This window comes from Poecilia reticulata, chromosome 2 (genome assembly GCF_904066995.2).
Source record: "Poecilia reticulata chromosome 2, P_reticulata-male-v2, whole genome shotgun sequence".
Taxonomy (NCBI): Eukaryota; Metazoa; Chordata; class Actinopteri; order Cyprinodontiformes; family Poeciliidae; genus Poecilia; species Poecilia reticulata.
In genome coordinates this window covers 45957358-45978580 of record NC_088831.1, presented here as the reverse complement: position 1 = coordinate 45978580, position 21223 = coordinate 45957358, and the positions used below count along the sequence as shown (strand labels likewise).

General features: G+C 52.0%; 1 protein-coding gene across 1 annotated transcript in view; it reads right to left on the bottom strand.

The window, feature by feature from the left end:
- Positions 1 to 541: 541 nt before the first annotated feature.
- Positions 542 to 21223, bottom strand: part of clasp1a (cytoplasmic linker associated protein 1a) — a 55076-nt gene continuing 34394 nt past the window's right edge. Inside the window, exons 24-41 of the mRNA XM_081604836.1 lie at positions 21132 to 21194; positions 20614 to 20717; positions 20465 to 20488; positions 19957 to 20201; positions 16927 to 16990; positions 16579 to 16742; positions 13687 to 13765; positions 13475 to 13618; positions 12021 to 12164; positions 11843 to 11949; positions 10175 to 10322; positions 8241 to 8487; positions 5404 to 5460; positions 4871 to 5061; positions 4656 to 4784; positions 3184 to 3390; positions 2823 to 2939; positions 542 to 1857 (exon numbers count right to left, since the gene is read on the bottom strand). Of these exons, the coding sequence (XP_081460962.1) occupies positions 1771 to 1857; positions 2823 to 2939; positions 3184 to 3390; positions 4656 to 4784; positions 4871 to 5061; positions 5404 to 5460; positions 8241 to 8487; positions 10175 to 10322; positions 11843 to 11949; positions 12021 to 12164; positions 13475 to 13618; positions 13687 to 13765; positions 16579 to 16742; positions 16927 to 16990; positions 19957 to 20201; positions 20465 to 20488; positions 20614 to 20717; positions 21132 to 21194 (2321 nt within the window). The 3' untranslated portion in view covers positions 542 to 1770. The remainder of the gene's footprint in view (positions 1858 to 2822; positions 2940 to 3183; positions 3391 to 4655; positions 4785 to 4870; positions 5062 to 5403; positions 5461 to 8240; positions 8488 to 10174; positions 10323 to 11842; positions 11950 to 12020; positions 12165 to 13474; positions 13619 to 13686; positions 13766 to 16578; positions 16743 to 16926; positions 16991 to 19956; positions 20202 to 20464; positions 20489 to 20613; positions 20718 to 21131; positions 21195 to 21223) is intronic.

The window sequence follows — 21223 nt, the reverse complement described above, 5'->3', positions numbered from 1 at the left end:
TCTGCAAGGAACCAGAACCACACAGAGAACCTATGGACCACTGACTGGAGGGAGGAGACATTAGAACCAAGGAGGTCCAGCTGGAGGCCCATTATCAGAACCACCTGGGTTTCCAGAACCTTCTCCATGCCAGGCTGCATTGATCCATGCATAAGGAACCCAGACCCGATTCTGAGTGCCGATACCGAACAGCTGTGGTTCTAGCAGAACTTTGGGTTTCATCAGCTGGAACCCAGAGCGACCCAAACGACCAGATAGTCCCTCTGGGTCGGATTAATAATGCGGGTCAGAACTGGAGCACAAGAGATGCAGAACCTCAAATTGAGTCACTGATGTTAACCGACCTATGAGGAGACGCAGCAGAGCTTTTAAATCCCTGGAATGGTGCCGGTCTGTTGGGTCTCCATGCTGCTGCTTCTCTGTAACAGAAACCAGGTAATTGGGTCATGGTTCTGATCCGTTTCATTGGATTATTGAAACCTGGGGAGTTAGAAAACGATGATGTCAGCAGTGCTGAGAAGAACGATTTAAACCGATCAGGAGGAGGAAATGGGAAGTTTTATTTTCAGTCTGTTTATTTCTTTACTTTGAAAATCTGACAGGATTTAAAGAGCATCTGTACAGTTCTTCATCATCTTCATCATCTTCATCATCTTCATCATCTTCATCATCATCACAACAAGAAAATAAAACCTGATCAAATAAAATATATAAATACAAGTCGCAATATCGCAGCAAAACAAAGTGACCAGGTTTAGCGTGGCGTCAAACAGGAAGAGGCCAGGAGCAGCGAGGCAGCGCCGGCTGCGGTCCGTTTCAGTACCGGATCAGAACTTCCTGTACATTCGTGACTTATGAGCCGATCTGGACCTCCTCACCAACATCCAGAACCACGACAAAGAAAATCTGAAGATTCATCAGCAGGACAAAGGTTCCTGCTAAACTCTGGAGCTGGAGCGGCCTGGGGGGATCCGGACTCCTCCAGAACCAGATCCAGAGGTTCTACTAGAACCAGAACCAGGCTGGCGTGACAAAGTGCACTTTAGAAGAGGCGGAGCGCCACATGCTAGCTAGCGCCACATGCTAACTAGCTCACTGACGTGCAAACAGTGACCATGACGTGTATTTACAGAACACCTGCAAGGTTCTGGTCCGGGTCTCCAGGAGGAGACAGAACCAGGACTTCTGGGCAGCTCCAGAACCCGGCCGCTGTCTGCTCCTCAAGTTAAGGCAACCAGATACTCTGCTCTCTGATTGGACGGTCGGCTCTGTGACACTGTTCTTCCTGTCCAATCGGAGCGTCCGGTTTTCTGAACCAATAAAATGTTTCCAGATTTCTGTTAAAAGTCATTTTGTTGATGTGAAGCTGATTCATTCCTGGGAACCAAAGTTTGAAGATTTTCATCCCGACTCAGCTGATCGTCACACTGAGCAGCGTCGCTCTCAGAACCTCAGGTCGGGTCCAGATGTGGAGCGTGTCCGGGCTCTGCAGGTGGAACCAGAGAAGACGTCGCACTAGAGCAACAATCAATGCTTTGGAGAACCTCAATGTGATCCAGAGTTCTGGACGAGTTAGTCGGGTCGGGTCGGTTCCTAAGGGCACGTTGACAACAATCAGAAGGTGCTGCTGAACTTCTGGATCCGGCCATGTGAACTGATGGAGAAGCTGCAGGAGAACCGAGTCGACTCCAGCTCAGATGCGAAGCAGGACAGCAGGTTAGGGCGGAGCGGGAAGTTCTGCTCGGTCCGGAAGGTTCTACAGGTCCCACATTAACTGTGAGAGGAAACGTCGGAGGAGCTGCTGCTGTTGCTGTTGGTGGTCTGGGCCCGTTTGATGTAGAGGTTCAGAAGCTTCATCTGCAGACAGAGACAGAACCGTCAGTAGAACCGGCCCGGGTCGCAGTCTGGATGTAGTTTGGATCCGTCTACAGATCTGACTGGTTTAGCAGATTAGCATTAGCTTCCTAGCTTCCACTGGTGCTTTGGTGTCTCCTGGTGGATACCATTGTAGCCACGGCGGCCATTTTGTAAAAAGTCCACCAGAAGAGGGAAACAGAAATCAATATCAATGGTTTCTATGGTTACAACATGTCGGCCATGACGCAAACATCTGCTTGGTGATTTTAGTGCAGAAATTCATTTTCCATGACAGCCATTTTGAAAAATAGAAACAAATGAGTTAAAATAGTTTGTTTGGGTTCAATGACTTATGATTTAACATCAAATGTATTCATCAGGGATAAATATTAGCAAATCTAGTGCAAAAATGACCATATTGAAAAGCTAACCGTGTTTTTATAAACCAGACTCTGGGAACGGATTGGGTGAAACCGAGGATCCATCTCACACTGACAGAGGATCTTTGGTCCAACTCTCTGAAGGGCCACCACAGTGTTTCACTCAGGCTGAGGCCTGGACTTTGACTAGGCCGTTCTGTTGTAGATCTGCTGCAGATGGATTCACACTGGACTCTAGAATATTGCAGTGGGCCCACATCATCACCCCTCCACCTCTGTGCTTCCTTGGACCAGAGAGACCAGCAGAAGCCGATGTTGGACCTGAGACAGGTCCAGTGTGTGTGTGTGTGTGTGTGTGTGTGTGTGTGTGTGTGGTCGGGGGGAGCAGTCAGGTGGGCCTGACCTTCACAACTCAAGGACACCTGGACAAATCGGAGCCACAGCTTTATTATCGGCCGGCTGGAACCGGCTGAAGAGCAACAACATGGGAAGAAGACGAGGCTCAGCGTCTGCTAGCAGCATGGGGAGAGCCGTTGCTGTGTGTGTGTGTGTGTGTGTGTGTGTGTGTGTGTGTGTGAGAGCTACCTTGCTGCCTGTCAGCTGTGCCAGGTGGGGCTTCAGCTCCTCTCCAATCACGGCGTAGATGGCCACCAGGCAGAACACGCTGGCCTTGCGAACGCTGCTCTCTGTGTTGTCATAGCCCTGCAGCACACACACACACACACACACACACACACACACACACACACACACACACACACACACACACACACACAGCGGGTCAGCAGGAACGTGGCAGGAGTCGCACCCGGAGCAGAGTGGACACAAACATTTCCAGGGAGAAATAAGGTAAATAATTCCCATTGTCCAAATAAGCCGCTGTGGGGGCGTCATGGAAGAACCCGCCGAGGGCTGGAAACGGGTCAGAACCGGAACCAGAACCCACCTGCAGCAGGCCGGGGATGATGTCGGGCAGCAGCTGCAGCAGCGAGTCCTTGGTGATGCGTTCAATGACCTTGGTCTGCATCTTGATGGCGGCCAGGTTGATGGGGTAGTCGGCGGTCTGGACGATGGGGCACAGCACCTTGATGCACTGCTCCGGGTGGATGGAGCCGGCCAGCGTGGACGCCGCCTCCTCGGCCGCACGCACCACCTGGGGCGACAACGCGCTGGCTAGAGACGGGCCTCACAGCCGACCTCTGACCTCTCACACTGCTAGCCATGTCTGTCATTCTGCTGCCTCGACCCGGAACCGACTGAAGGCCAAATACAGATAAATGAGACCCGTCCTTCAGCGGCGAACAGCAGAACCAGAACCAGAACCAGAACCAGAACCTCTTCAGGTTCATAAAGACCAAATCATTGTGATAAACAACCTCTCTGCTTTTAATCAGCAAAATGTGGAAAAGGAACGAAAGACGACGATAAAAGATGCAAATTCAGAGAAACGGAGAGAAAAAGAAGAAAAACCAGGAGATAAAAAATGCAGAAAAAGCAACGGAAACTTTTCATGTCATCAGTTTAAACAGAAACGGCGCCGAGTTCAGGAACCCCTGTGAGGTTCTGGAGGTTCTGGAGGCTGCAGTGGAAACCAGACCAGAACCGATCTGGACCCGAGTAACGGACCGGGATCGACATGAGGAAAACTACTGGAGGCCAGAGCACATCCCATCTGCAGAGGTCAAAGGTCGCGGCTGTTCCTGCTCAGACCTGTGGAGGGACCAGAGCTGCTGCTGGAGAACATGTGATCAGGGGTCAGAGGTCATCCAGCAGGATAATGACCCAAAACACTCGGCAGCTTTAAGGAGAGGAGCTGAGAAAGTAATTTATTAGATCACCGTGAAGCTGCAGGTTATTATTATTATCATTATTATAATTATAATTACAGTGCTACCCACTGCACAGTGGTGAAGTGGGTAGCACTGCTGCCTGGCAGCCAGGAGGTCGTGGGTTCGATTCCCGGCCCGGGTCTGAGTGTTCCTGGTTGTTTGTCCTGCTGACCTCATTTAATTCATCCATCCATTTTCTTGCACCCTTGTCCCTCAGTGGGGTCAGGAGGTGCTGGTTCCTCTCCAGCCAACGTTTCAGGCGAGAGGCGGGGTCACCTGGACAGGTCACCAGTCTGTCGCAGGGCAACACAGGACACACAACCATGCACACACACACACCTAGGGGCAATTTGGAGAGACCAATTAACCTGACAGTCATGTTTCTGGACTGTGGGAGGAAACCGGAGTACCTGGAGAAAACCCACCATGCAGGGAGAACATGGAGACTCCATGCAGAAAGACCGGGAATTGAACCCAGAACCTTCTTGCTGCAAGGCAACAGCTCTACCAACTGCGCCACTGTGCAGCCCCTCATTTAATTCAGATCCGGGTATTAAAACCCAGAGCAGCAGAACCAGAACCGGATCACCTCTTTGTGGGAGTCCTTGTGGGCCTCCAGGGTCTTCATGATGGTCAGCTCAGCGTAGTTCCTGAATCGGGCCGGCTGGTTCCTCAGGATCTCCTTCAGAACCCGCAGGGCCAGGGCCCGGATGGTGTGCTGCCGGGAGACGAGAACCGGGTCAGTACCGCTGGTCCGGTCCCTCTGGAGAGAGACCGTCAGCAGGCCCCAGAACCAGAACCTACGTCCTTGTCGCAGAGCGTCTCCAGCAGCAGCAGCAGGACGGTCTTGAAGTGCTCGTCCCACACGGGGGCGCTGTCCTCCCGCGTGACCTTCAGCAGCTCCAGCAGCGCCGCGCGCCGCTCCTCGCTGCGCTCGTTGTGATTGGACAGCTCCTTCAGCAGGTCGGCCACCAGGTCCGAATGGTCCGGTCCGACTGAGAGGGGAACCAGAGAGGGGTTAGCATGTTAGCATGTTCGCTAGGACGATTCTAGAGCCGGGGAACGTCGCAGAGTCAGAGCAGAACGACCCGACCCAGCAGAACCGACCCGACCTGACAGAACCGACCCAGCAGAACCGACCCGACCTGACAGAACCGACCCAGCAGAACCGACCCAGAATGTACCAAACCTGACCCAACAAAACCGACCCTACATGGCAGAACCGACCCGACCCAGAAGTTAGAACCCACACCAGCAGCAGGCAGGAAGTGGGCGGAGCCACAGGATCTGGGAAACAAAAACACAGCAAGAGGAAGAGGAGGAGGAAGAGCGTTTACCAGGACAAAAGCCTTTAGGGAGACTCGTCTTGTTTTCACCAGAATCCTTCCGCCGGCCTGCAGGGAGGCAGAGAGGCGGGGTGGGGGTGGGGGGTCAGGGGTCAGGGAGGATGAAGATGGAGGATGAAGATGGGGAGGCGGGTGCAGAGAGAACAATGTGAAAGCAGCAACAGAAACAAACGTGCTGAACAGCTGGGTGGAGCCATGTTTGGTTTCAGCATCTTTGCTTCCTGTTGCCATGGCGACAGACTGAGGTCTAAGGTGACCTCTCACCTGCTGCTGCGCTAGCATTAGCAGCTGATCCAGTTCTGAGCGGCGTCCTGCATCCGAGGCGTTAGCTTCTCCTTTCTTTTCGTGGTCCAGGATTAGTAACAATAAACTCTGAGAAATATTCATTTTACATCTATAAACAATACAGTAATAATACTGTAGGCTGTTTAGTTCTTAATTTTAATAAAAGATTGTCACACAAATGTCACCATGTCATTCTGGGTAAATGTCGTCTGATTGTCGAAGTAGCTCCGTCCAGCCAAACAGTGATGCGTAACGTCTTTAAGCCTTTTCAAGCTGAATCGGAGCGTTGAAATCGATCGGAATGTAGAAATTACATGGAGTGATGATGATGATGAGGACCAAATGGAGGAAGAGGACAGTTGGCCATAGGAGCTGCTGCTGCCTTCAGCTTCATAAATGAAATGATGAATGACTCGCCTCTGGTCAGACTGTGTGATCCGACCAGAGGACACAGCTGTACCTGCGTGTCGAACTGGTGAAAGTTCTTAGAGCCTTCCTCAGTTTTGCTCATACAAGTGACTCAAAGTCTTCTGGAGAGAAATGTTGAGGGCCAAATAGGCCCTTTGTAAGTTGTGTTCGGCTATGGCTCTCCCACTACGCTCTTCTTTTTGTCCATGTGGGAACAAAAAGAAGGCAGGAACAAACAAAAACTCACTTGTTTTTGTTTGGGGTTTTTTACTTACAGCCTACAGCGACACAGTGTGGCATTATCTAAAATTACACCAGGCAAACACAATATGATAAACTCCATAGACATAATATAGAGTAGACCCCTCATTGGCTGCTCCGGCGCAGGAAATACGGCGGCCATCTTGGAGAGGTCGTCCCTCCTACTTTGCTCAGCAGAAGATGCCTCAGCACTGAGGGATATTGTTGTTCTGATCGATGGACTATTGATGTGAGGCTCCACAGACAACATTTCACAAGTAGGATGGACATATTATTGTGTATATATTGTGATTAGAATATTACTTTACTGTATTTATGTCCACCGGCGAGATACCAGCTAATATTAGCTACAGTGTTTGGTGTAATACGGGTTCAGCTGCTATGAAGGATAACTGAGATTCTGTAAACCTAAAATAATTAATTATTCTCTAACATTGACTTAGATTATCTGACACAAGAGCCTATATTAGAAATGAAACAATGTAACACATATTATAAAACTTATGTGTTATAACATTCACCAGCAAAGTTTACACAGGTGGTAAAGACTATTATTTATATGTAATTCTTTCACTCTGTCAAAAGTAAGATACATCCCAAATCTTCCGTTTTTGTTTTGAAAGTTTTCTAAAAACACGATGTGAGGAAGAAGAGGGAGAACGGCTGTGTGCTTTGTAAAATGCTCATCATACATCAATATCAGAATATTCCATTCCTATTCTATGGTTTTCCCCACTAAGCATATTTAAATATACTGAACTATGTATCAATACAATTAAAAAATACTTTAAAAGTACAATTGTTTATAATGATGTTTGAATATGGTTTCCAGTAACAAAAAGCGTGTTATGATCGATTAAATGCGCTGATACGTCATTTTGCTGCTAAACACACAACGCTGAGTGGAGTGGTGGACCGCTCCAAGATGGCCGCCCTAAATCTCGTCAGCGACAAAAGACAGATGGGTCTGTTCTATTATTATGTCTATGATAAACTCAGGTAAAGTTAAGTTTGCTGTGTTTACTCTGTATGTTCCAGAACAGACCAGGCTAAAACGTGTCATCAGCCCATCGGTGAAAAAATGGTGACCTCCATGGGTGAAAAATATAACTAAAGATAAACATTTTTGAAGTAATTATGAGTTTTGGCGTATCACAAACTGCATTTTGTTAGCTAAGAAAATTTCAACATATTTAGGCCAACATGTTCAGCTAGTCCTGCATCCCTTTAAAGCAGTGTTTCCCAGTCCTGGTCCTGAAGGCTCACTGCCTGCATGTTTCAGGTATTTCCTTGCTTCAGTCCAGCTGGTTTCAATCGATGACTGATTAACAGGCGTTTGCTGAACTGCAATCAGTGGAATTAGGCACATTAAAGCAGGGAAACCAATAAAACATGTAGGACGGTGAGCCTGGAGGACCAGGGTGGGGAAACACTGCTTTAAAGGGTCAGCCAACCATCGTTGCCCCATGACTGCCCCCTGGTGGTCGGATAGTTATACAGCCAATGACTGCTGTCACTTTCTACCAGGGCTGCATAATACTGAGCCGATTTTATTGTGATCACAACGTTTACCAATATTATTGTTGTAATATTTGCTTACATTATAATCATTTAAATATTTTCTAATACTATAGTCATCACAATATTTACTAATAAAATCATAATCACAATATTTTGTAATATTGTGCAGCTCTGATTTGGACCCTTCCAGAGTGAAGGAGTCTTCCTCCAGGAGTCACAGAGAACTGATTCTGGGATCTGTTAGCATGTTAACAACCTGTGTGACCCCTGATTCAACCTGGAGGCAAGGTCAGGTGATAACAGCAGGTAACCTTTGACCCTTGCTGGGACACGCAGAATGTCTGCAGACTCACAGTCACGGAACTGCTCCACGTCGTCGTCAAACACGGCCTCCTTCAGCGCGCTCTTATCGTAGGCGCAGATGGTTTCTCCGTAGCCGTAGGGGGCAAACTCGCGGCTCCGGGGCCCAGAGAAGGACCGTGGCGACGGCGTGTTGAGCAGTGACGTCTTGTTATCCAGGGCGGTGCGGCCGCCTTCCACCACGTCTAAACCCAGACGACCATCATTACCTGGAGACGGAGCCACGACTTCTCTTCCCACCTGGTGGGAAAGACAGGAGGAAGTTCAGAATTAATAACACTTTCAAAATAAAACACCAGGATTTTGCATCTGCAAGAAGTCGACATCTAGCACCTGAAGCTTTATAAATGCAGTTATTATATCTGGTATCCCTGTAGTATTACTGAATATTAGAAGCAAGTGGAAGCTTGTGACTGGAATCAGGTGCCAGTAACCAACCAGTAATAATCTAGTAATCCACCAGTAATAATCCAGTAATCTACCTGTAATAATCTAGTAATCCACCAGCAATAATCCAGTAATCTACCAGTAATAATCTAGTAATCCACCTGTAATAATCCAGTAATCCACCAGTAATAATCCAGTAATCCACCAGTAATAATCCAGTAATCCACCAGTAATAATCCAGTAATCTACCAGTAATAATCCAGTAATCCACCTGTAATAATCTAGTAATCCACCTGTAATAATCTAGTAATCCACCTGTAATAATCTAGTAATCCACCAGTAATAATCCAGTAATCCACCTGTAATAATCCAGTAATCTACCAGTAATAATCCAGTAATCCACCAGTAATAATCCAGTAATCCACCTGTAATAATCCAGTAATCTACCAGTAATAATCTAGTAATCCACCTGTAATAATCCAGTAATCCACCTGTAATAATCCAGTAATCCACCAGTAATAATCCAGTAATCCACCAGTAATAATCCAGTAATCCACCTGTAATAATCCAGTAATCTACCAGTAATAATCCAGTAATCCACCAGTAATAATCCAGTAATCCACCAGTAATAATCCAGTAATCCACCAGTAATAATCCAGTAATCCACCAGTAATAATCCAGTAATCTACCAGTAATAATCTAGTAATCCACCTGTAATAATCCAGTAATCCACCAGTAATAATCCAGTAATCCACCAGTAATAATCCAGTAATCTACCAGTAATAATCTAGTAATCCACCTGTAATAATCCAGTAATCCACCAGTAATAATCCAGTAATCCACCAGTAATAATCCAGTAATCTACCAGTAATAATCTAGTAATCCACCTGTAATAATCCAGTAATCCACCAGTAATAATCCAGTAATCCACCAGTAATAATCCAGTAATCCACCAGTAATAATCCAGTAATCCACCAGTAATAATCCAGTAATCTACCAGTAATAATCCAGTAATCCACCTGTAATAATCCAGTAATCCACCAGTAATAATCCAGTAATCCACCAGTAATAATCCAGTAATCTACCAGTAATAATCCAGTAATCTACCAGTAATAATCCAGTAATCCACCAGTAATAATCCAGTAATCCACCTGTAATAATCCAGTAATCTACCAGTAATAATCCAGTAATTCACCAGTAATAATCCAGTAATCCACCTGTAATAATCTAGTAATCCACCAGCAATAATCTAGTAATCCACCAGTAATAATCCAGTAATCCACCTGTAATAATCCAGTAATCTACCTGTAATAATCCAGTAATCTACCAGCAATAATCTAGTAATCCACCAGTAATAATCTAGTAATCCACCAGTAATAATCTAGTAATCCACCTGTAATAATCCAGTAATCCACCTGTAATAATCTAGTAATCCACCAGCAATAATCTAGTAATCCACCAGTAATAATCCAGTAATCCACCTGTAATAATCCAGTAATCCACCTGTAATAATCCAGTAATCTACCAGTGGGACACTCACAGCGTCGTCCCTCTTGCCGTCGCGGCGCAGCGACTCATTCAGGTCCTCCTGGCTGCGGTAGCTGAAGCTCTGGATGGCCTCCGTGACGCCGCGCAGCGAGCTGTAGATCTCCTCGGAGTTCATGTTCTCCGTGTCGTACTCCGTCACGCTGCCGAGCACAGAGGCGGAACGGCGGTCAGAAGACGCAGCTGGAGCAGAAACACGGCCACCGGTCCGCATGCGTGCGCAGTGTTTCTGCTGCCGGTCCGGTCCAAGCGTGCCGACGTGTCGCTGAGCGACGCCGTCTGCGGCGACGCTCAGCGACAAACAGAACAACTGGACTCGGTCTACCTGGGCGAAAAGGCTCGGCGCAGGGCCCTGAGGCCGGGGGCGGCAGGGGGAGCAGCGGGGAGCAGCCCGTCGACCCCCCAACCCCACAAACGACTGTAGCAGCAGGAAGGAAGGATGGAGGAGAGGAGAAACCAACGAGAGGAGGCAGGGCAAGGACGGAGAGAGAGGAGAGACAAAAAGAGTCTGAGCTGAGAGGTTCAGGTTAGAGGACAGATCTGCTTCCTGCTGCAGGATCCAGAGGTTCTGACTAGTGGCATGCCGATCGATCGGCCACCGATCATAACCGACCGATTTCAGTGAAAAGGTGTATGATTGGTGATCGCCCATCACGGTCTCTTGGTGCCGATCACCTGCGTCTCAGACTTGGTGCCCTGCAGCTGCCAGCGTTTCTCCTGCCGCAGCAGCAGCAGATGCCCAGAGTGAATGGGGACGTTTGCGTGTGGCCACAGAAAAACACCTCGGAAGTGAAGATCGTCAGCACAACTAATCTAATCTGACAGTTAAAAAACGAACACTTGACTGGGTTTGTGCACGGGGCGATCAGACGGCAGGTAAAGCAGCACACAGCCTGACGGTGAACTCTCACACCGAACGTCTGCTTAAAGCTGCAGCACGGAACTTAAAACAGTTTTTAAAACGTTCGCTGTGCTGGCATGAGAGACAATCTGAAAAAAGATGAAATCCAAGACGCAGCTGCTCTGCGATGTTCTGCAGAGCTACACCGCTCGGTCAGAAAGCAGCTAGCCATGCTATGCTATCAGGCAGGTTGATTTAATGCAACCTGCATTTGACTCAATGAATGTTTCATATTTTACTTGACATTATTTGATACAGCAGTGAGATGTATGTGACTTTATGTATCATTTAGGCTTCTACAGGTTTTTCTGTCGTCTTTTTGACTGAATACTTTATGCATTGGGCCTGCAGGTATTTTATGGTTTTGACTAAAAAGACCTGATAGCAGCATTTATACCTGAAGAGAAACATTACCAGCCGAACAACGTGATTGGTATCGGCAGGAAAAAACCTGATCGGAGCTTCCGGAGGTTCTGACCTTTGGGATTCTGGACGGTTCCGGCGGTTCTGATGGGAAACTTTTCACTTCCATCAGGATGTTCGCTCTCAGCCGGTGTCATCGCTCCATTACGCTTTTTAGCTTAAAGTCGATGATTTCTACGCGAGTTTACGGTAGCAATCATGGCCGCTGCCATCAGTGGAACCAGATGGAACCAGAACCCCTGGTGGGTCGGTACCAGAAGGCCTCGCAGCCACGGTTCTCCAGGACCAGCAGGCAGGTTAGGTGGTGACAGAACCGGCCGCGGTCCGGTGGGTTCCTACCTGGGAGACAGGCCGCCGTGGGAGCAGTTGGTGGGGGAAGTGAGCGGGCTGGGCCTGCTGGGGGCGTGGCGCGGCGCCGTCCGGCCCACCGTGTTGCTGGGAGACCCCTGGAGGACAGAAGCAGAAGCTGAGCTTGAGAAGGCCTGGACCGGGTTCTGGAGGTTCTGGAGGGACTCACCACGCCGCTGCTGCTGGAGTTCTTGAGGTGGCTGTGCAGCAGCTTGGTGGCGCCGTCCTGGAAGGTCTTGGGCAGCGCGCCCAGCAGCATGGAGAACTCCGGCGTGTTCAGCTCAAACAGCGCGATCAGAACCACCTGGGCCGCCTGCACACAGAACCAGAACCGCTTACTGATCCCCGGTCCTGGAACCAGCAGAGGAACCTCTGGCAGAACCAGAACCTGGCAGAACAACAGGTGATGTCCAACAGAACCTGGAGAAGTTCTGGTGTCAACTCGGACCTGGATTTCCAGAAATCTCCTCCAGTTCTGCAGGTCAACCAGTGAACTGAGGTCTAGAACCTGATCTGGATCCACCTGGTGGATCTGGTCGGCCCTCCAGAACCAACTCGGCCCGGCCCGCTCTCTCAGCTGGCTCCCGGACTCAGGAGAGACGGCGAGCCGGCCGTCCCCCAGGTGTCCCCCTGGCCGTCCCCCAGGCCGTCCCTCAGCTGTCCCCCAGGTGTCCCTCAGGCGTCCCCCCGGCCGTCCCCCAGGTGTCCCTCAGCCGTCCCCCTGGCCGTCCCCCAGGCGTCCCCCCTGGCCGTCCCCCAGGTGTCCCTCAGGCGTCCCCCAGGTGTCCCTCAGCCGTCCCCCAGGCGTCCCCCCTGGCCGTCCCCCAGGTGTCCCTCAGCCGTCCCCCCTGGCCGTCCCCCAGGCGTCCCTCAGCCCGTCCCTCAGCCGTCCCCCAGGCGTCCCCCCTGGCCGTCCCCCAGGTGTCCCTCAGCCGTCCCCCAGGTGTCCCTCAGCCGTCCCCCCTGGCCGTCCCCCAGGCGTCCCCCAGGTGTCCCTCAGGCGTCCCCCAGGTGTCCCTCAGCCATCCCCCCCTGGCCGTCCCCCAGGCGTCCCTCAGGCGTCCCCCAGGTGTCCCTCAGCCATCCCCCCTGGCCGTCCCCCAGGCGTCCCTCAGCCGTCCCCCAGGTGTCCCTCAGCCGTCCCCCAGGCGTCCCCCAGGTGTCCCTCAGCCATCCCCCCTGGCCGTCCCCCAGGCGTCTTCTCTCCTCTCAATAATTTATATGATACAGCAACATATGTGAACGGTTGTTGACGACCCAGTCATTGCCATGACGACCGTGATCCAGGACCCGGACCGAAGTGGGACTCTCTCTCCAGAACCTCCTCGATCGCCCAGCTGTGGAGGCCCCGTCTCTCTAAGGGTGGGGCGTCCAGGTGATGGACCAGAACCAGAACTCAGCCGCTACTGGGTCAACTAGGGATTCTGATTAAAGGCTTTCATAGTTTCAGATCCAATTAATTTCAGGGTTTGAAATTCATTAAATCACATCTGAATCAGCAAAACATTCAATTCAAAACCTTTTTACTGCTGATTTATTGAATAAACAGACAAATGAGCTAAAAACAAAACAGTTTTCATCTTCAGGCCTTTGCTCTCGCATCGCGGATCAAATGCGTCTCACCTTCCTGACGTCGGAGCTTTTCGGTTCGGTGGTCCAGGTAATGATGCGGGACACCGCCAGCCGCGTCTCGCTGGAGTTCACAAAGTCTGTCGGGTCCATCTGGTGAGCCAGAGACTCGATGTACTTCAGGATGGCGACCTTGACCTGCGGACGACGGGACGTTTAGTCCCGGGCCGACGGAGACGCGGCGGCGGGAGACGACTGTGGCTCACCTTGAGGTTGGGGGTCTGGGTCTGGTCCACGATGAAGCGCATCAGGATGTTGAACTGCTGGTCGAAGGGGAACGACTCCCTGAAACGCAGCAGACAGACGCTGAGTTCAGCATTCAGGCAGACGACCTCTGACCCAGAAGGAGCTGACCGGGTCAGAGAGAAAGAAAACCCAGCTGGACGGGTCAACGCCGGACATCATCTACAGCCATCAGAGCTCGTTTCCTAGGAAACTTGGATGATTTCTCTGCTTTCAAATGATGTTTGAAGAGAAAATATTCAGAGCAGAATAATTCACACTAGGTAACTGGCAACAGAATCGGATCCCGATCCTGAACCAGATCCACATCCAGGTCCAGGTCCAGGTCCTGGTCCAGGTCCTGGTCCAAGTCCAGGTCACCCCAGTCACCTGGTTTGTAATTGGTGAACCTCAGGCCTTCTGGTCCATTTTATCTAGAATTTATCTTGAGTTTCTCCACCGAGGGAAAATAAAGGTTATTTTAAATCTATTCTGGAACCAGAGAAAACTACACTAACATAAATATGCAGATGATGCTCTGCTTGTTGGAGGGAAAATGATATTTTCAAGCTGTTCGGCAGGGTCCGGCCACTCAGGCCGGCCGACTGGAGTCAGAGGGATTTTCTGTTTGGACAGATGAGGAACATCAACTTGACAAATCTGTTACTGGGCCTCTGAGATGCAGCAGGTTTTAATTTCCAGGAAGGCCTAAAACACATGAAGTACAAATGGAGCTCGAATAACCAGCGAGGGAAGGGAAGCGATGCCATTGGTCCAAACCTTCAAGTGTTGTAGTATTCGAGACCGGTCTTGGCCTTGAGACCACTTTTTGATGGTCTTGGTCTCGTCTTGGTCTTGGGTGTTGAGGACTCGGGATTTTATTTCAAGACCACAACTGTGGAAATGTCCCTGAACTTGCACCATATTGTCCAGTTTATTTGTTAACATCTTTGTTTTCAGTAGATGAAATAACGTGACTTGCTAATTACGTGTTTCTGTTGTCAAACGTCGCCTCCCCCTTTCACGCGGCGCTCAGACATGCGCAGTGGTTTCCTCTGAGCGGCAGATCTAATCGTCAGTAATAGAATCCCGCTGCACAAATCAGACATGGCGACGTGTAAATTCAGCAGCGCTTCGCGTTCAGACGGTGCGGCTGCGTCTAACTTTTATCGTCACTGAGAAAAGGAGCTCAAACAAAGGTGAGCTCTGTGAGGTGATGCTAGCAAAGCTAGCTGTTCAGGGACACACGGCATTCAATATGAAAAACGCCGTCAGTCGCTGCGCTGCATTGTGGTGTGGAGGTGTTGACTGACGTGTTGCATGTATGGGACAACGCTGTGACCAAAGTCTGCTATACAGCGATGTGACGTTCAGGAACCATCCGATTCTTCTGAACGGAGGAGGACCAGGGTGGAGAAACATGAGGACCAGGGTGGAGAAACATGAGGACCAGGGTGGAGAAACATGAGGACCAGGGTGGAGAAACACGAGGACCAGGGTGGAGAAACATGAGGACCAGGGTGGAGAAACATGAGGACCAGGGTGGAGAAACATGAGGACCAGGGTGGAGAAACACCAGGACCAGGTGGAGAAACACGAGGACCAGGGTGGAGAAACACGAGGACCAGGGTGGAGAAACACGAGGACCAGGGTGGAGAAACATGAGGACCAGGGTGGAGAAACACCAGGACCAGGTGGAGAAACACGAGGACCAGGGTGGAGAAACACGAGGACCAGGGTGGAGAAACATGAGGACCAGGAGAAACATGAGGACCAGGGTGGAGAAACATGAGGACCAGGAGAAACATGAGGACCAGGGTGGAGAAACACCAGGACCAGGGTGGAGAAACACCAGGACCAGGGTGGAGAAACATGAGGACCAGGAGAAACATGAGGACCAGGGTGGAGAAACATGAGGACCAGGTGGAGAAACATGAGGACCAGGGTGGAGAAACAGGAGGACCAGGTGGAGAAACATGAGGACCAGGAGAAACATGAGGACCAGGTGGAGAAACATGAGGACCAGGAGAAACATGAGGACCAGGGTGGAGAAACATGAGGACCAGGGTGGAGAAACATGAGGACCAGGGTGGAGAAACATGAGGACCAGGAGAAACATGAGGACCAGGGTGGAGAAACATGAGGACCAGGAGAAGAGTGGAGAAACATGAGGACCAGGGTGGAGAAAATGAGACAGGAGAAACACGAGGACCAGGTGGAGAAACATGAGGACCAGGAGAAACATGAGGACCAGGGTGGAGAAACATGAGGACCAGGAGAAACATGAGGACCAGGTGGAGAAACATGAGGACCAGGGTGGAGAAACATGAGGACCAGGAGAAACATGAGGACCAGGGTGGAGAAACATGAGGACCAGGTGGAGAAACATGAGGACCAGGAGAAACATGAGGACCAGGGTGGAGAAACATGAGGACCAGGTGGAGAAACATGAGGACCAGGTGGAGAAACATGAGGACCAGGGTGGAGAAACATGAGGACCAGGTGGAGAAACATGAGGACCAGGGTGGAGAAACATGAGGACCAGGTGGAGAAACATGAGGACCAGGGTGGAGAAACATGAGGACCAGGGTGGAGAAACATGAGGACCAGGGTGGAGAAACATGAGGACCAGGGTGGAGAAACATGAGGACCAGGGTGGAGAAACATGAGGACCAGGGTGGAGAAACATGAGGACCAGGGTGGAGAAACATGAGGACCAGGGTGGAGAAACATGAGGACCAGGGTGGAGAAACATGAGGACCAGGGTGGAGAAACATGAGGACCAGGTGGAGAAACACTGGTCTAGGTCATCGGATCAGCTCCTTAGTGATAAAAGCTTGCGCAGCACGCAGGCCGCACCGTGTCTGGTTTCTGACCTGGTGACGTCCAGAGCCTTTTGGACCTTGGCCTGGACTGAGCCCAGCAGGTCGGCGCCCATCTTCTTCAGCAGCTGAGTGAGCAGGACAAAGAGCCAGTCCTGCAGGTCGTCCTTGTGCACCGTGACAAAGTCCACCAGCGTCTCCAGGAACATGCTGAACACCTGAGAGCAAAGGCAGGTTCTGGTCAGACTGGCTCTCCATCCGACGGGGAGGACGCGGACTGAAGGAGCAAACACTCACTCTCTGGAGTTAGAGCCACAGCAAGGCGGGCCGTGCAGCAGAACACACAGTTAGATCCAGAAACATCTCCAGCTGAAGACCATGCATCTATCCGAGGGTCTCTACCTTACTGTGGGGGTCTGCAAACATCCTGGTGAAGATCTCACAGAGTCTCTTTAGCTCCACCCGGCTGCAGAGAAAACAAACAGCCGGTGAGAACCCAACAGAACCCTGGAGGCATGTCAGGTTCTGCCAACATGGTGATGGACTGAACTTATACAGCACTTTTTCTAATCATTTTGACAACTCAAAGCGCTTTACACTACAGTCACATTCACCCGTTCACACTCACACATTCATACACCAATAAGCAGATTGGTAGGCAGTTTGATTTGCCCAAGGGCACATCGACATGTGGCAGGAGGAAGCTGGAATCGAACCTACAACCTTCTGATCACAAGACGACTCTTCCCACACAGCCACAGTCGCTCTGTGGGAAGAGTACAGACTTAAACATGTGGAGTTTATTTATTTTTTACTTTAATTATTTCTAACAGACAAGAAGTAAAATTGTCCTGGGATCCAAACAGGAACTTCACATTCAAACTGAACCCAGACCGAGGTTTGGAGGACCAGAGGTCAGAGGTCAGTTAGCGTTCACACCTCACCAACTGTATAGCAAGAGTCAGGAGTCGGGTTACAGCGGACCGGAGTCGGGTTACAGCGGACCGGAGTCGGGTTGCAGCGGACCGGAGTCGGGTTTCAGCGGACCGGAGTCGGGTTACAGCGGACCGGAGTCGGGTTACAGCGGACCGGAGTCGGGTTGCAGCGGAGTCGGGTTACAGCGGACCGGAGTCGGGTTGCAGCGGACCGGAGTCGGGTTGCAGCGGAGTCGGGTTACAGCGGACCGGAGTAGGGTTACACCGGAGTCGGGTTTCAGCGGACCGGAGTCGGGTTGCAGCGGACCGGAGTCGGGTTGCAGCGGACCGGAGTCGGGTTACTGCGGAGTCGGGTTACAGCGGACCGGAGTAGGGTTACACCGGAGTCGGGTTTCAGCGGACCGGAGTCGGGTTGCACCGGAGTCGGGTTACAGCGGACCGGAGTCGGGTTTCAGCGGACCGGAGTCGGGTTACAGCGGACCGGAGTCGGGTTACAGCAGACCGGAGTCGGGTTACAGCGGACCGGAGTCGGGTTGCAGCGGAGTCGGGTTTCAGCGGACCGGAGTCGGGTTACAGCGGAGTCGGGTTGCAGTGGACCGGAGTCGGGTTGCAGCGGACCGGAGTCGGGTTACAGCGGACCGGAGTCGGGTTGCAGCTGACCGGAGTCGGGTTACAGCGGACCGGTGTCGGGTTGCAGCTGACCGGAGTCGGGTTACAGCGGACCGGTGTCGGGTTACAGCGGAGTCGGGTTGCAGTGGACCGGAGTCGGGTTGCAGCGGACCGGTGTCGGGTTGCAGCTGACCGGAGTCGGGTTACAGCGGACCGGTGTCGGGTTACAGCGGACCGGAGTCGGGTTACAGCGGACCGGTGTCGGGTTACAGCGGAGTCGGGTTGCAGTGGACCGGAGTCGGGTTGCAGCGGACCGGAGTAGGGTTGCAGCGGACCGGAGTCGGGTTGCAGCGGACCGGAGTCGGGTTGCAGCGGACCGGAGTCGGGTTGCAGTGGACCGGAGTCGGGTTGCAGTGGACCGGAGTCGGGTTGCAGCGGACCGGAGTAGGGTTGCAGTGGACCGGAGTCGGGTTGCAGCGGACCGGAGTCGGGTTGCAGCGGACCGGAGTCGGGTTGCAGCTGACCGGAGTCGGGTTACAGCGGACCGGTGTCGGGTTACAGCGGAGTCGGGTTGCAGTGGACCGGAGTCGGGTTGCAGCGGACCGGTGTCGGGTTGCAGCTGACCGGAGTCGGGTTACAGCGGACCGGTGTCGGGTTACAGCGGAGTCGGGTTGCAGTGGACCGGAGTCGGGTTGCAGCGGACCGGAGTAGGGTTGCAGCGGACCGGAGTCGGGTTGCAGCGGACCGGAGTCGGGTTGCAGCGGACCGGAGTCGGGTTACAGCGGACCGGTGTCGGATTACAGCGGAGTCGGGTTGCAGTGGACCGGAGTCGGGTTGCAGCGGACCGGAGTAGGGTTGCAGCGGACCGGAGTCGGGTTGCAGTGGACCGGAGTAGGGTTGCAGCGGACCGGAGTCGGGTTGCAGCGGACCGGAGTCGGGTTGCAGTGGACCGGAGTCGGGTTGCAGCGGACCGGAGTCGGGTTGCAGCGGACCGGAGTCGGGTTGCAGCGGACCGGAGTCGGGTTGCAGCGGACCGGAGTCGGGTTACAGCGGACCGGAGTCGGGTTACAGCGGAGTCGGGTTACAGCGGACCGGAGTCGGGTTACAGCGGACCGGAGTCGGGTTGCAGCGGACCGGAGTCGGGTTTCAGCGGACCGGAGTCGGGTTGCAGCGGACCGGAGTCGGGTTGCAGCGGACCGGAGTCGGGTTACAGCGGACCGGAGTTGGGTTACACCGGAGTCGGGTTACAGCGGACCGGAGTCGGGTTACAGCGGAGTCGGGTTGCAGCGGACCGGAGTAGGGTTGCAGTGGACCGGAGTCGGGTTACAGCGGACCGGAGTCGGGTTACAGCGGACCGGAGTCGGGTTACAGCGGACCGGAGTCGGGTTACAGCGGACCGGAGTCGGGTTGCAGTGGACCGGAGTCGGGTTGCAGTGGACCGGAGTCGGGTTACAGCGGACCGGAGTCGGGTTACAGCGGACCGGAGTCGGGTTGCAGTGGACTCAACAGGCCTGGTGGTAATGATGGAGCCTTAGTCTGAGATTTAAAGTGATGATCTTTCCACAGCATTTATGCGGTTATGACAGCCATTGTGTATCTAACCTGGAAGTTGGTGACAACAGAAAGAAGTCAGTGCAACGAGGATCTGCCATTTGACTGGGACTGAATAAAACCACTTCAGCTTCCAGTTTGTTAAAATTCAAGATTTTTTGGTGCTTCTGGCTTCAAGACAGTTGAGAAGAGCCTGAATGGGGAGAGCACCTGGTTGCTGAAGGGGGACTGCTTCTGACAGTCATCAACATATCATGGGAGCTCTGTGTTTCCTTCAAATAACTCCCAGTAGCAGAAGGTGCAAGGACTTTACTAACCCTCCCTGACAGGCTCCCACCTGAGGATCCTTTGGCTCTTCAGCAGGTTCTGCAGGCCCAGCAGGCCCTCCTTCCTCTCGGACCAGTTGGAGCTGGCGCAGTGGTTCAGCACCTCAGCCACGTCCTCCGTTTGCCGCAGGTAGTGGGGGATGCCTCCGTTCCTGGAGCTGTAGGAGCGCTCTGAGCAGGCGCTGGACGCGTCGCTGTTGGCGTCATCATCAGAGTACATCCCAGGAGACTCGTAGCGCCGCCGCAATGGCTTCCTCTGCAGCGGAGAGGGAAACGTTCATGCAGCGTCATGCAGGAATGAGAGCTCAGCGACCAGGGATGGAGGTTAAGACACATGCAGAGCTTTGATGTGATTCAGTCCTGATCTGTGAAACAATCTGTTTTCAACTCAGAGGCAGGCGAGCAGTGCCGCGAGGCTCTGGAGCAGAAACGAGACAGAAACCGGAGGAAGTAAAGGAGGCAGTGAGACAGACAGGCTGGCGATGGAGTGGACACAGACAGCGGGACGCATCCGTCTACCTTGTTCCTGGAGTCTCCCAGCAGCTGCAAGCAAAACGCCAGAAGGAAGACGAGAGAGAGGAGCACAAACCCAAACTGTCAAGCACCTTTTCTCCAACTTTCCCCGGCGGTTCTAAAGGATTGTGGCGTGGAAACAGGAAGTGACTCACCAGAGCGTCGGCCACAGCCGCCTCCACCTCGGTGCCGGTGTTCAGGACCCGCATGGCGTTCACCGACGCAGAAATCCTGGCTTGGTGGATCAGGCCGTATCGATCTACAAAAACAAGACGGACCGCTGATTAATGAAGGGAACCGGCTGCCTGAGACTTACCTTCTTCTTCTTTGGTTTAATCATCAGTACACAACAAGCAGAGGAACCCAACAGAAGAAGAAGAAACAGAAACATGCACCAGATGTTCAGAGTCTCATTAAGGGATGAAAACTGAAACAATCAGGCTGAAAACACAGAAACAGAAAAACGTCACTTTCTGCGTGAAATATGGATCAGAACCAGAACCTTCCTGGAACCAAAACTACATGTTTCCATGACAACTAAAGAAAAACCTGCCATGCTGGAGTAAAAACTGAAATCTGATGGGTTCTGGCTGCAGCCATGAGGAACGACAACAGAAGCAGACTGGTGGACCAGTCCAGCTCACGCTGGGAGGACTGGGAACATGCAGGTCACCTGACTGGCCGTGGGGTTCTGCTGAGGACAGAGCGCTGGTGGAACGGGAGTGGCGTCTGGAGGCTGCGAGAGAACCAGGAAGTCACTACTGG